At 68.2% G+C, this 13,124-nt stretch overlaps 1 protein-coding gene across 1 annotated transcript; it reads right to left on the reverse strand.

The window, feature by feature from the left end:
• Positions 1-445: 445 nt before the first annotated feature.
• Positions 446-12,918, reverse strand: LOC135311178 (sarcoplasmic/endoplasmic reticulum calcium ATPase 1-like). The gene is made up of 6 exons (XM_064440312.1): positions 12,720-12,918; positions 10,893-10,979; positions 7,812-7,945; positions 6,563-6,680; positions 5,761-5,878; positions 446-759 (listed from the first exon to the last, which is right to left on the reverse strand). Exons 3-6 carry the CDS (start codon positions 7,934-7,936, stop codon positions 725-727), a joined length of 396 nt encoding a protein of 131 aa, XP_064296382.1. The 5' UTR covers positions 7,937-7,945; positions 10,893-10,979; positions 12,720-12,918; the 3' UTR covers positions 446-724.
• Between the last annotated feature and the right edge of the window lie 206 nt (positions 12,919-13,124).

Below are 13,124 nucleotides of genomic sequence, written 5' to 3' on the forward strand. Positions count from 1 at the left end.
CTCCCAGCACCATGGGGGTCTGGGGGGGTCGAAGGTTAGGGGTCCCACTGACCTGCGGAGCTGGGAGTTGGGGGGCGAGTGAGTGAGCCCCGAATCGGGGGGTCGGGGTGGTCTTGGCTGGGGTGGGGCTGGCTCCGCCCCAGGGCGGGGACCCTCCCCATAAACCCCGCCCCCAAAGGGGTCTGTGGACACGCCCAGACCCCAAAATGGGGGGATATGGGGCAGCCACGCCCCAAAATTTTGGGGGGTCACCCCAAAACAGCGGGTCACCCCCCCCCCACCCTCACCCCAAGGGCACTTGTGGGGGGTCTCGGGGGGGGGAGGGGGGTGTAGGTGTGCCCAGCCCCGCCCCCTCCACCCCAGGCTCCACCCCCTGCTGTGATTGGCTGCCCCAGTTTGTGTCCCCGCCCCCGCCCCCCCCCCCAAAACGAGGCGGGAGCCGGGGTGGGGGATGGGGGGCGGTTTCCCTTTATTGGCAATAAATAAGCGACGCCGTGGGGCTGCCCCACAGCAAGGAGGTGCCCCACGGCAAGGGGGTGCCCCACAGCACTGGGGGGGCTGCCCCACGGCAAGGGGGTGCCCCACAACACTGGGGGGTGCCGCCCCACAGCAAGGGGGTACCCCACGCTGCTGGGGGGTGCCCCACAGAACTTGGGGGGCTGCCCCACGGCGCTGTGGGGGGGGGGTCCGAGCAGCTCCGGGTTGGGGGGAGGGGACCCGGGGGTCACTTCCGCTTCTTCCGGGTGTCCTCAGTGTCGGCTGGGGGGGGGGGAGGGGGGAGAGACGTGGTGACGTCATGTGATGTCACGCGTCACCCCGCCCCCCAACCGCAGCCCTCCCCCTCCCCCCCCAGCACTGTCCTGCCCCTGCGGTGTCGGGAGGGGGGGGACATGGGGGGTGACGGGGACACATGGGGGGTGAGGGTGACACAGCCATGGGGTGATGGTGACATCTGTGGGGTGCGGGTGACACGGGGGTGAGGGTGACACGGGTGAGGGTGACATGGGGGTGAGGGTGACACAGGGGTGAGGGTGACACGGGTGAGGGTGACACGGGTGAGGGTGACACGGGGGTGGGTGACACAGGGGTGAGGGTGACACGGGGGTGAGGGTGACACGGGTGAGGGTGACACGGGTGAGGGTGACACGGGGGTGAGGGTGACACGGGGGTGGGTGACACAGGGGTGAGGGTGACATGGGGGTGAGGGTGACACGGGGGTGGGTGACACGGGGGTGAGGGTGACACGGGGGTGAGGGTGACACGGGTGAGGGTGACAAAGGAGTGAGGGTGACACGGGGGTGAGGGTGACACGGGGGTGAGGGTGACATGGGTGAGGGTGACACAGGAGTGAGGGTGACACAGGAGTGAGGGTGACACGGGTGAGGGTGACACGGGGTGAGGGTGACACGGGGGTGGGTGACACAGGGGTGAGGGTGACACGGGGGTGAGGGTGACACGGGTGAGGGTGACACAGGAGTGAGGGTGACACGGGGGTGAGGGTGACACGGGTGAGGGTGACACGGGGGTGAGGGTGACACGGGGGTGAGGGTGACACGGGGGTGAGGGTGACATGGGTGAGGGTGACACAGGAGTGAGGGTGACACAGGAGTGAGGGTGACACGGGTGAGGGTGACACGGGGTGAGGGTGACACGGGGGTGGGTGACACAGGGGTGAGGGTGACACGGGGGTGAGGGTGACACGGGTGAGGGTGACACAGGAGTGAGGGTGACACGGGGGTGAGGGTGACACGGGTGAGGGTGACACGGGGGTGAGGGTGACACGGGGGTGAGGGTGACACGGGGGTGAGGGTGACATGGGTGAGGGTGACACAGGAGTGAGGGTGACACAGGGGTGAGGGTGACACGGGGGTGAGGGTGACACAGGTGAGGGTGACACAGGGGTGAGGGTGACACAGGGGTGAGGGTGACACGGGTGAGGGTGACACAGGGGTGAGGGTGACACAGCAGTGAGGGTGACACAGGAGTGAGGGTGACACAGGGGTGAGGGTGACACGGGGGTGAGGGTGACATGGGTGAGGGTGACACACGGGTGAGGGTGACACGGGGGTGAGGGTGACATGGGTGAGGGTGACACACGGGTGAGGGTGACACACGGGTGAGGGTGACATGGGGGTGAGGGTGACACGGGGGTGAGGGTGACACGGGTGAGGGTGACACGGGTGAGGGTGACACGGGTGAGGGTGACACAGGAGTGAGGGTGACACGGGTGAGGGTGACACGGGTGAGGGTGACACACGGGTGAGGGTGACACGGGTGAGGGTGACACGGGTGAGGGTGACACAGGAGTGAGGGTGACACGGGTGAGGGTGACACGGGTGAGGGTGACACACGGGTGAGGGTGACACGGGTGAGGGTGACACGGGTGAGGGTGACACGGGAGTGAGGGTGACACACGGGTGAGGGTGACACGGGTGAGGGTGACACAGGAGTGAGGGTGACACACGGGTGAGGGTGACACGGGTGAGGGTGACACAGGAGTGAGGGTGACACACGGGTGAGGGTGACACGGGTGAGGGTGACACGGGGGTGAGGGTGACACGGGGGTGAGGGTGACACGGGTGAGGGTGACACGGGTGAGGGTGACAAAGGAGTGAGGGTGACACGGGGTGCGGGTGACGCGGGGTGACAGGACAGCCCCGGTGACAGGCGGAGGGTACCTGTGGCCGGGCGCGGGGACGACGGAGGGGACGCGCGTTCACGCTACGAGGCGGGAGCGGAGAAGATGGCGGTGAGAGGTGGGGGAGGGGACGGAGGGGACCGGGGCGGGGGAGGGGACAGGGAGGGGATGGAGGGGACCAGGAGATGGTGGTGGAGGGGACAGGGAGGGGATGGAGGTGACCAGGAGATGGTGGAGGTGACCAGGAGATGGTGGTGGAGGGGACGGGAGGGGATGGAGGTGACCAGGAGATGGTGGTGGAGGGGACGGGGAGGGGATGGAGGTGACCAGGAGATGGTAGAGGTGACCAGGAGATGGTGATGGAGGGGATGGGGAGGGGATGGAGGTGACCAGGAGATGGTGGAGGGGACCAGGAGATGGTGGAGGTGACCAGGAGATGGTGGTGGAGGGGACGGGGAGGGGATGGAGGTGACCAGGAGATGGTGGAGGGGACCAGGAGATGGTGGTGGAGGGGACGGGGAGGGGATGGAGGTGACCAGGAGATGGTGGTGGAGGGGACGGGGAGGGGATGGAGGTGACCAGGAGATGGTGGAGGGGACCAGGAGATGGTGGAGGTGACCAGGAGATGGTGGTGGAGGGGACGGGGAGGGGATGGAGGTGACCAGGAGATGGTGGAGGGGACCAGGAGATGGTGGTGGAGGGGACGGGGAGGGGATGGAGGTGACCAGGAGATGGTGGAGGTGACCAGGAGATGGTGGAGGTGACCAGGAGATGGTGGAGGGGACCAGGAGATGGTGGAGGGGACGGGGAGGGGATGGAGGTGACCAGGAGATGGTGGAGGTGACCAGGAGATGGTGGTGGAGGGGACGGGAGGGGATGGAGGTGACCAGGAGATGGTGGAGGGGACCAGGAGATGGTGATGGAGGGGACGGGGAGGGGATGGAGGTGACCAGGAGATGGTGGAGGGGACCAGGAGATGGTGGAGGTGACCAGGAGATGGTGGTGGAGGGGACGGGGAGGGGATGGAGGTGACCAGGAGATGGTGGAGGGGACCAGGAGATGGTGGTGGAGGGGACGGGGAGGGGATGGAGGTGACCAGGAGATGGTGGTGGAGGGGACGGGAGGGGATGGAGGTGACCAGGAGATGGTGGAGGTGACCAGGAGATGGTGATGGAGGGGACGGGGAGGGGATGGAGGTGACCAGGAGATGGTGGAGGGGACCAGGAGATGGTGGTGGAGGGGACGGGGAGGGGATGGAGGTGACCAGGAGATGGTGGAGGTGACCAGGAGATGGTGGAGGTGACCAGGAGATGGTGGAGGGGACGGGGAGGGGATGGAGGTGACCAGGAGATGGTGATGGAGGGGACGGGAGGGGATGGAGGTGACCAGGAGCTGGTGGAGGTGACCAGGAGATGGTGATGGAGGGGACGGGAGGGGATGGAGGTGACCAGGAGATGGTGGAGGGGACGGGGAGGGGATGGAGGTGACCAGGAGATGGTGATGGAGGGGATGGGGAGGGGATGGAGGTGACCAGGAGATGGTGGTGGAGGGGACGGGGAGGGGATGGAGGTGACCAGGAGATGGTGGAGGTGACCAGGAGATGGTGGTGGAGGGGACGGGGAGGGGATGGAGGTGACCAGGAGATGGTGGAGGTGACCAGGAGATGGTGGAGGGGACGGGGAGGGGATGGAGGTGACCAGGAGATGGTGGAGGTGACCAGGAGATGGTGGTGGAGGGGACGGGGAGGGGATGGAGGTGACCAGGAGGGGATGGAGGTGACCAGGAGATGGTGGAGGGGACGGGGAGGGGATGGAGGTGACCAGGAGATGGTGGTGGAGGGGACGGGGAGGGGATGGAGGTGACCAGGAGATGGTGATGGAGGGGACGGGGAGGGGATGGAGGTGACCAGGAGATGGTGGTGGAGGGGACGGGAGGGGATGGAGGGGACCAGGAGATGGTGGTGGAGGGGACGGGGAGGGGATGGAGGTGACCAGGAGATGGTGGAGGTGACCAGGAGATGGTGATGGAGGGGACGGGGAGGGGATGGAGGTGACCAGGAGATGGTGGAGGGGACCAGGAGATGGTGGAGGTGACCAGGAGATGGTGGTGGAGGGGACGGGGAGGGGATGGAGGTGACCAGGAGATGGTGGAGGGGACCAGGAGATGGTGGTGGAGGGGACGGGGAGGGGATGGAGGTGACCAGGAGATGGTGGTGGAGGGGACGGGGAGGGGATGGAGGTGACCAGGAGATGGTGGAGGTGACCAGGAGATGGTGGTGGAGGGGACGGGAGGGGATGGAGGTGACCAGGAGATGGTGGAGGGGACCAGGAGATGGTGATGGAGGGGACGGGGAGGGGATGGAGGTGACCAGGAGATGGTGGTGGAGGGGATGGGGAGGGGATGGAGGTGACCAGGAGGGGATGGAGGTGACCAGGAGATGGTGGAGGTGACCAGGAGATGGTGATGGAGGGGACGGGGAGGGGATGGAGGTGACCAGGAGATGGTGGAGGGGACCAGGAGATGGTGGAGGTGACCAGGAGATGGTGGTGGAGGGGATGGGGAGGGGATGGAGGTGACCAGGAGATGGTGGAGGGGACCAGGAGATGGTGGAGGTGACCAGGAGATGGTGGTGGAGGGGACGGGGAGGGGATGGAGGTGACCAGGAGATGGTGGAGGGGACCAGGAGATGGTGGTGGAGGGGACGGGGAGGGGATGGAGGTGACCAGGAGATGGTGGAGGTGACCAGGAGATGGTGGTGGAGGGGACGGGGAGGGGATGGAGGTGACCAGGAGATGGTGGAGGTGACCAGGAGATGGTGGTGGAGGAGACGGGAGGGGATGGAGGTGACCAGGAGATGGTGGAGGTGACCAGGAGATGGTGGTGGAGGGGACGGGGAGGGGATGGAGGTGACCAGGAGATGGTGGAGGTGACCAGGAGATGGTGGAGGGGACGGGGAGGGGATGGAGGGCACAGGGAGGGCACCACGAGGGACAGGCGGGAGATGGTGGGGACAAAGAGATGGTGGAGGTGACGGGGACATGGATGGAGGTGAGCAGGAGGTGGTGGGAGGTGAGCAGGAGGGGACGGTGGGACGGACGGACGGACGGAGGCGTCTCCCTCACCCTCCAGGTAGTTCCTGGCGACGAACTTGAGGGCCTCGTCCAGCAGGATGACGGGGAAGGAGATCTTGAGCACCATGAGCCAGTGCGTCAGGTCCAGGGGCGTCAGCTTGAAGATCATCTGGGGGGTGGGGGGGGGGGAGGGGACGCACGGGCTGAGCCGGGCTGGGCCACCCCCCCCATCCCCCACCGTGGCCACCAACACCACCCCCCACCCGTGGCCAGCAACCCCCCCTCCTGCGGCCTCCAGCCCTGGTGGCCACCAAGCGCCCCACATGGGCACCAACCGCCCCATGGCCACCAACCCCCCCCCAAAGGCCACCAACCCCCCCCATGGCCACCTACCCCATATGGCCACATTCACAATGGCCACCAACCCCCCCATGGCCACCAACCCCCCCCATGGCCACCTTCCCAATGGCCACCAACCCCCCCCCATGGCCACCAACCCCCCATGGCCACATTCACAATGGCCACCAACCCCCCCATGGCCACCTACCCCCCCCATGGCCACATTCACAATGGCCACCAACCCCCCCTGGCCACCTACCCCCCCCATGGCCACCAACCCCCCCATGGCCACCAACCCCCCCCATGGCCACCAACCCCCCATGGCCACATTCACAATGGCCACCAACCCCCCCCATGGCCACCAACCCCCCATGGCCACATTCACAATGGCCACCAACCCCCCCCATGGCCACCAACCCCCCCCATGGCCACCAACCCCCCCCATGGCCACCCCCATGGCCCCGCCCCCCGGCCCCGCCCCCATGGCCCCCCCCCCGGCCCCGCCCCCCCTTACGGGCAGGGGGTCGATGTAGAGGATGACGAAGTGCAGCGACATGGAGAGGCAGATGGAACCCACCAACCAGATGTTGACCCAGGGCGGCATCCGCAGCAGCGATTGGTTCTCCGAGAGGCTGGGGGAGGGACGCGGCTCGTGGGGCGGGGCCCGCCGGGGGGCGGGGCTCGCCGGGGGGCGGGGGTGGAGATGGGGGTGGTGTGAGGGTGGCGAGGAAGAAGGTGGTGGTGGTGATGAAGATGGTGGTGATGAAGGTGGTGGTGATGAAGGTGGTGATGAAGAAGGTGGGATGAAGAAGGTGGGGATGAAGAAGAAGGTGGTGAAGAAGATGATGGTGATGAAGATGGTGGTGATGAAGATGGTGGTGAAGAAGATGGTGGTGAAGAAGGTGGGGATGAAGGTGGTGATGAAGAAGGTGGGGATGAAGAAGGTGGGGATGAAGAAGAAGGTGATGAAGAAGGTGGTGATGAAGATGGTGGTGATGAAGATGGTGGGGATGAGGAAGGTGGGGATGAGGAAGGTGGGGATGAAGATGGTGGTGATGAAGATGGTGGTGATGAAGGTGGTGATGAAGAAGGTGGGGATGAAGATGGTGGTGATGAAGGTGGGGATGAAGAAGGTGGGGATGAAGAAGGTGGGGATGAAGATGGTGGTGATGAAGGTGGTGATGAAGAAGGTGGGGATGAAGATGGTGGTGATGAAGGTGGTGATGAAGAAGGTGGGGATGAAGAAGGTGGGGATGAAGATGGTGGTGATGAAGGTGGGGATGAAGAAGGTGGGGATGAAGAAGGTGGGGATGAAGATGGTGGTGATGAAGGTGGTGATGAAGAAGGTGGGGATGAAGATGGTGGTGATGAAGAAGGTGGGGATGAAGATGGTGATGAAGAAAAAGGCGATGAAGAAGATGGTGGTGATGGTGATGAAGATGGTGGTGATGAGGAAGGTGGGGATGAAGAAAGTGGGGATGAAGAAGGTGGGGATGAAGATGGTGGTGATGAAGAAGGTGGTGGTGAAGATGGTGGTGATGGTGATGATGGTGGGGAGGAAGGTGGGGGTGGGGAGGAAGGTGGGGGAGGGGAGGATGGTGGGGTAGGGGAGGGTGGTGATGATGAGGAGGGGGAGGAAGGGGTGACGATGAGGAGGGGGAGGAAGGGGCGATGGCGATGAGGAGGGGGGAAGGGGCAACGATGATGAGGAGGGGGTGAGGAAGGAAGGGGCGAGGATGAGGAGGGCGAGGAGGGCGGCGCACCTGTTGAGGGCGTTGCACATCTCGATGGTGACGAGGACGGAGAGCGCCATGGTCATGGGCACCGGCGACTCGAAGATCTCGCACTCGAGGCCCGCGAAGTCGGCGTTGTGCTCCGAGCACTGCATGAAGTGCGTCTGCCGCACCGGCACCGCGTCACCCCGTGTCACCCCGCGTCACCCCGCGTGTCACCGCGTGTCACCCTGTGTCACCCCGTGTCACCCCGCGTGTCACCCTGTGTCACCCCGCAGCACCCCGTGTCACCCCGCGGCACCCTGTGTCACCCTGTGTCACCCCGCGTGTCACCCCGTGTCACCCCGCAGCACCCCGTGTCACCCCGCGGCACCCCGTGTCACCCCAGCACCGGCACCGCGTCACCGCGTGTCACCCCGTGTCACCCCGCGGCACCCCGTCACCCCGCGTGTCACCCCGTGTCACCGGCACCCCGTCACCACGTGTCACCCCGTGTCACCCCGGCACCGGCACCGCGTCACCGCGTGTCACCCCGTGTCACCCCGCGGCACCCCGTGTCACCGGCACCGCGTCACCCCACATGTCACCCCGTGTCACCCCGTGTCACCGCGTGTCACCCCGTGTCACCGGCACCGCGTCACCCCACGTGTCACCCCATGTCACCCCACGGCACCCCGTGTCACCGGCACCGCGTCACCCCACATGTCACCCCGTGTCACCGCGTGTCACCCCGTGTCACCGGCACCGCGTCACCCCACATGTCACCCCATGTCACCCCACGGCACCCCGTGTCACCAGCACCGTGTCACCCCGTGTCACCCCGCGGCACCCCGTGTCACCCCGGCACCGCGTCACCCCGCGTGTCACCCCGTGTCACCCCGCGTGTCACCCTGTGTCACCCCGTGTCACCCCGGCACCGGCACCGCATCACCCCGTGTCACCCCGTGTCACCGGCACCCCATGACCCCGCGTGTCACCCCGTGTCACCGGCACCGCGTCACCCCGTGTCACCCCGTGTCACCCCACGTCACCCCGGCACCGGCACCCCGTGTCACCCCGTGTCACCCCGTGTCACCCCGTGTCACCAGCACCCTGTCACCCCGCGTGTCACCCCGTGTCACCGGCACCGCGTCACCCCGTGTCACCCCGTGTCACCCCACGTCACCCCGGCACCGGCACCCCGTGTCACCCCGTGTCACCCCGTGTCACCCCGTGTCACCAGCACCCTGTCACCCCGCGTGTCACCCCGTGTCACCGGCACCGCGTCACCCCGTGTCACCGGCACCCCGTCACCCCGCGTGTCACCCTGGCACCGCATCACCCCGTGTCACCCCGTGTCACCCCGTGTCACCCCGCGGCACCCTGCGTCACCGGCACCGCGTCACCCCATCACCGTGTCACCGCGTCACCGCGTGTCACCGTGTCACCCCGTCACCGTGTCACCGCGTCACCCCGTCACCCCGTCATCGCGGCACCCCATCACCGTATCACCCCATCACCGCGTCACTGTGTGATCCCGTCACCGTGTCACCCCGTCACCGTGTCACCACGTCACCGCGTGTCACCGCGTCACTGTCACCGCGTCAGCCTCACCGCAGCACCGGCACCATGTCGCCGTGTCGGTGTCACCACCACGTGTCACCCCGTCACCGCGTCAGCGTCACCGCGTCGGTGTCACCGCGTCACCACATCAGTGTCACCGTGTCGGTGTCACCGTGGGAACGGCACCGCAGCACTGTCACCACATCACCGCATCAGTGCCACCCCCTCACCGCGTCACGTCCACCGTGTCACCACGTCAGTGTCACCGTGTCACCCCGTCACCGTGTCACCGCGGCACCCCCATCACTGTGTCAGTGTCACCGCGGCACCGTGTCACCGCGTCACCACGTCAGCGTCACCGTGTCACTGCGTCAGCCTCACCGCGGCACCGGCACCACGTCACCGCAGCACCGCGTCACCGTGTCACCCCATCACCGTGTCACCACGTCAGCGTCACCGCGTCGGAGTCACCGTGTCACCAGCACCGTGTCACCGCGTCGGTGTCACCATCACGCGTCACCACGTCACCACGTCACCACGTCAGTCTCACAATGTCACCACGTCACCATGTCACCGCGTCAGTGTCACCGTGTCACCACGTCACCGTGTCACCGCATTGGTGTCACCACATCGCTGTGCCGGTGTCACCGCGTCACCGCGCCAGTGTCACCGCGTCACCATGTCACTGTGTCCACCGCGTCACCGTGTCAGTGTCGCCGTGGGAACGGCACCGCGGCACCGTGGGGGGGCGTCACCGCCGTGGGGACACCCGGGAGGTGACGGGGTCGGTGGGGTCATGACGGGGGACCCCGGGGTCACCGTTAGGGATGGCGGGGCCACGGGGGGGCCTTGGGGCCACCACAGGGACCTTGGGGCCACCAGAGGGGACCTTGGGGCCACCACGAGAACCTTGGGGCCACCACAGGGACCTTGGGGCCACCACAGGGGCCTTGGGGCCACCACGAGCACCTTGGGGCCACCACGAGGACCTTGGGGCCACCACGGGGGCCTTGGGGCCACCACAGGGACCTTGGGGCCACCACGAGCACCTTGGGGCCACCACGGGGACCTTGGGGCCACCAGGAGAACCTTGGGGCCACCACAGGGACCTGGGGGCCCACCACAGGGACCTTGGGGCCACCACAAGCACCTTGGGGCCACCACAGGGACCTTGGGGCCACCACGAGAACCTTGGGGCCACCACAGGGACCTTGGGGCCACCATGAGCACCTTGGGGCCACCACAGGGACCTTGGGGCCACCACGAGAACCTTGGGGCCACCACAGGGACCTTGGGGCCACCACGGGCACCTTGGGGCCACCACGAGAACCTTGGGGCCACCACGAGAACCTTGGGGCCACCACGGGCACCTTGGGGCCACCACGAGCACCTTGGGGCCACCACGAGGACCTTGGGGCCCACCACGGGGACCTTGGGGCCACCAGGAGAACCTTGGGGCCACCACGGGCACCTTGGGGCCACCACAGGGACCTTGGGGCCACCACGGGCACCTTGGGGCCACCACGGGGGGGTGGGTGCCCCCGGGTGGGGGGAGGGTCCCGCACTCACCAGCTGGTGGTAGGTGACGCCGGGACCGTCCTCAGCGTAGAGGAACCACCAGGCGGGCCGCGCCCACGGTGGCGGCACCCACGTACCCTGGGGGGGGGGGCGGGGGGTGAGGGGGGGGCCCGGGGGGTCGGGGGGGGGGTCCACTGCGGGGGGGGGGGCTCCCCGGGGCCACCACGGGGGGTCTATGGGGGGGGTCACTGCGGGGGTCTATGGGGGGGGGGTCACTATGGGGGGCTCCAAGGCGCACCACGGGGGGGTCTATGGGGGGGGGGTCACTGCGGGGGGCTCCAAGGTGCACCACGGGGGGGGTCTATGGGGGGGGGGTCACTGCGGGGGGCTCCAAGGGGCACCACGGGGGGGTCTATGGGGGGGGGGTCACTGTGGGGGGCTCCAAGGGGCACCACGGGGGGGGTCTCTGGGGGGGGGGGTCACTGCGGGGGGCTCCAAGGGGCACCACGGGGGGGGTCTCTGGGGGGGGGGTCACTGCGGGGGGCTCCAAGGGGCACCATGGGGGGGGTCTATGGGGGGGGTCACTATGGGGGGCTCCAAGGGGCACCACGGGGGGGTCTATGGGGGGGGGGTCACTGCGGGGGTCTATGGGGGGGGGGTCACTATGGGGGACTCCAAGGGGCACCATGGGGGGGGTCTATGGGGGGGGGTCACTGCGGGGGGTCTATGGGGGGGGGGTCACTGTGGGGGTCTATGGGGGGGGGTCACTGTGGGGGTCTATGGGGGGGGTCACTGCGGGGGTCTATGGGGGGGGGTCACTGCGGGGGGCTCCAAGGGGCACCACGGGGGGGTCTATGGGGGGCTCCAAGGGGCACCACGGGGGGGGTCTATGGGGGGGGTCACTGCGGGGGGCTCCAAGGGGCACCATGGGGGGGTCTATGGGGGGGGTCACTATGGGGGGCTCCAAGGGGCACCACGGGGGGGGTCTATGGGGGGGGGTCACTGTGGGGGGCTCCAAGGGGCACCATGGGGGGGTCTATGGGGGGGGTCACTGTGGGGGGCTTCAAGGGGCACCACGGGGCCACGGGGGGGGTCTATGGGGGGGGGGTCACTATGGGGGGCTCCAAGGGGCACCACGGGGGGGTCTATGGGGGGGGGTCACTGCGGGGGTCTATGGGGGGGGGGTCACTGCGGGGGGCTCCAAGGGGCACCACGGGGGGGGTCTATGGGGGGGGGTCACTGCGGGGGTCTATGGGGGGGGGGTCACTGCGGGGGGCTCCAAGGGGCACCACGGGGGGGTCTATGGGGGGGGTCACTGCGGGGGGCTCCAAAGGGCACCACGGGGGGGTCTATGGGGGGGGTCACTATGGGGGGCTCCAAGGGGGCACCACGGGGGGGGTCTCTGGGGGGGGTGTCACTATGGGGGGCTCCAAGGGGCACCATGGGGGGGTCTATGGGGGGGGTCACTGCGGGGGGTCTATGGGGGGGGGGTCACTGTGGGGGTCTATGGGGGGGGGTCACTGCGGGGGGTCTATGGGGGGGTCACTGCGGGGGTCTATGGGGGGGGGTCACTGCGGGGGTCTATGGGGGGGGTCACTGTGGGGGTCTATGGGGGGGGTCACTGCGGGGGTCTATGGGGGGGGTCACTGCGGGGGTCTATGGGGGGGGTCACTGTGGGGGTCTATGGGGGGGGTCACTGCGGGGGTCTATGGGGGGGGTCACTGTGGGGGTCTATGGGGGGGGTCACTGCGGGGGTCTATGGGGGGGGTCACTGCGGGGGTCTATGGGGGGGTCACCGCCGGGGTCTCCCTGGGCCCACCACGGGGGGGGGGTCCCTGTGTGGGGGAGGGCCGGGGGTCGCGGGGGGGGCGGCCTCACCGCCGATGGCCAGGTAGCGGAAGAAGAGCCAGCCGCTGATGAGGGGCTCCTTGGGGCTGCGGGGGGGCTTGTCCATGATGTCCAGGTCGGGGGGGGTTGAAGCCCAGCGCCGTGGCCGGCAGCCCGTCCGTCACCAGGTTCACCCACAGCAGCTGCACCGGGATCAGCGCCTCCGGCAGCCCCAGCGCCGCCGTCAGGAAGATGCTGGGGGAGGGGGCGCGGGGGGGTCAGGGGGGCGGGGGGGGGGGCGGGGGGGGGGCTGGGGGGTCGGGGGGGGTGGGGAGGGCGGGGAGGGCCCAGGGGGGTGGTGGGGGGATGGGGCGGGGGGGCAGGGTGTCGGGGGGGGGGCTGGGGGGGTCGTTGGGGGGCTGGGGGGGGTCAGGGGTTCAAGGGGGTCATGGGAGG

The sequence above is a fragment of the Phalacrocorax carbo genome, unplaced genomic scaffold (assembly GCF_963921805.1).
Source record: "Phalacrocorax carbo unplaced genomic scaffold, bPhaCar2.1 SCAFFOLD_458, whole genome shotgun sequence".
NCBI lineage: Eukaryota > Metazoa > Chordata > Aves > Suliformes > Phalacrocoracidae > Phalacrocorax > Phalacrocorax carbo.

Excerpts from the sequence above, each read along its gene's own strand:
- LOC135311178 (XM_064440312.1), bottom strand. The coding sequence starts at position 7,936 with ATGCAGTGCTCGGAGCACAACGCCGACTTCGCGGGCCTCGAGTGCGAG. Across the intron at positions 6,681-7,811 it reads ATGTGCAACGCCCTCAACAG|CCTCTCGGAGAACCAATCGC; the intron begins GTGCGCCGCCCT and ends TCCCTCCCCCAG. Across the intron at positions 5,879-6,562 it reads TCTACATCGACCCCCTGCCC|ATGATCTTCAAGCTGACGCC; the intron begins GTAAGGGGGGGC and ends CCCACCCCCCAG.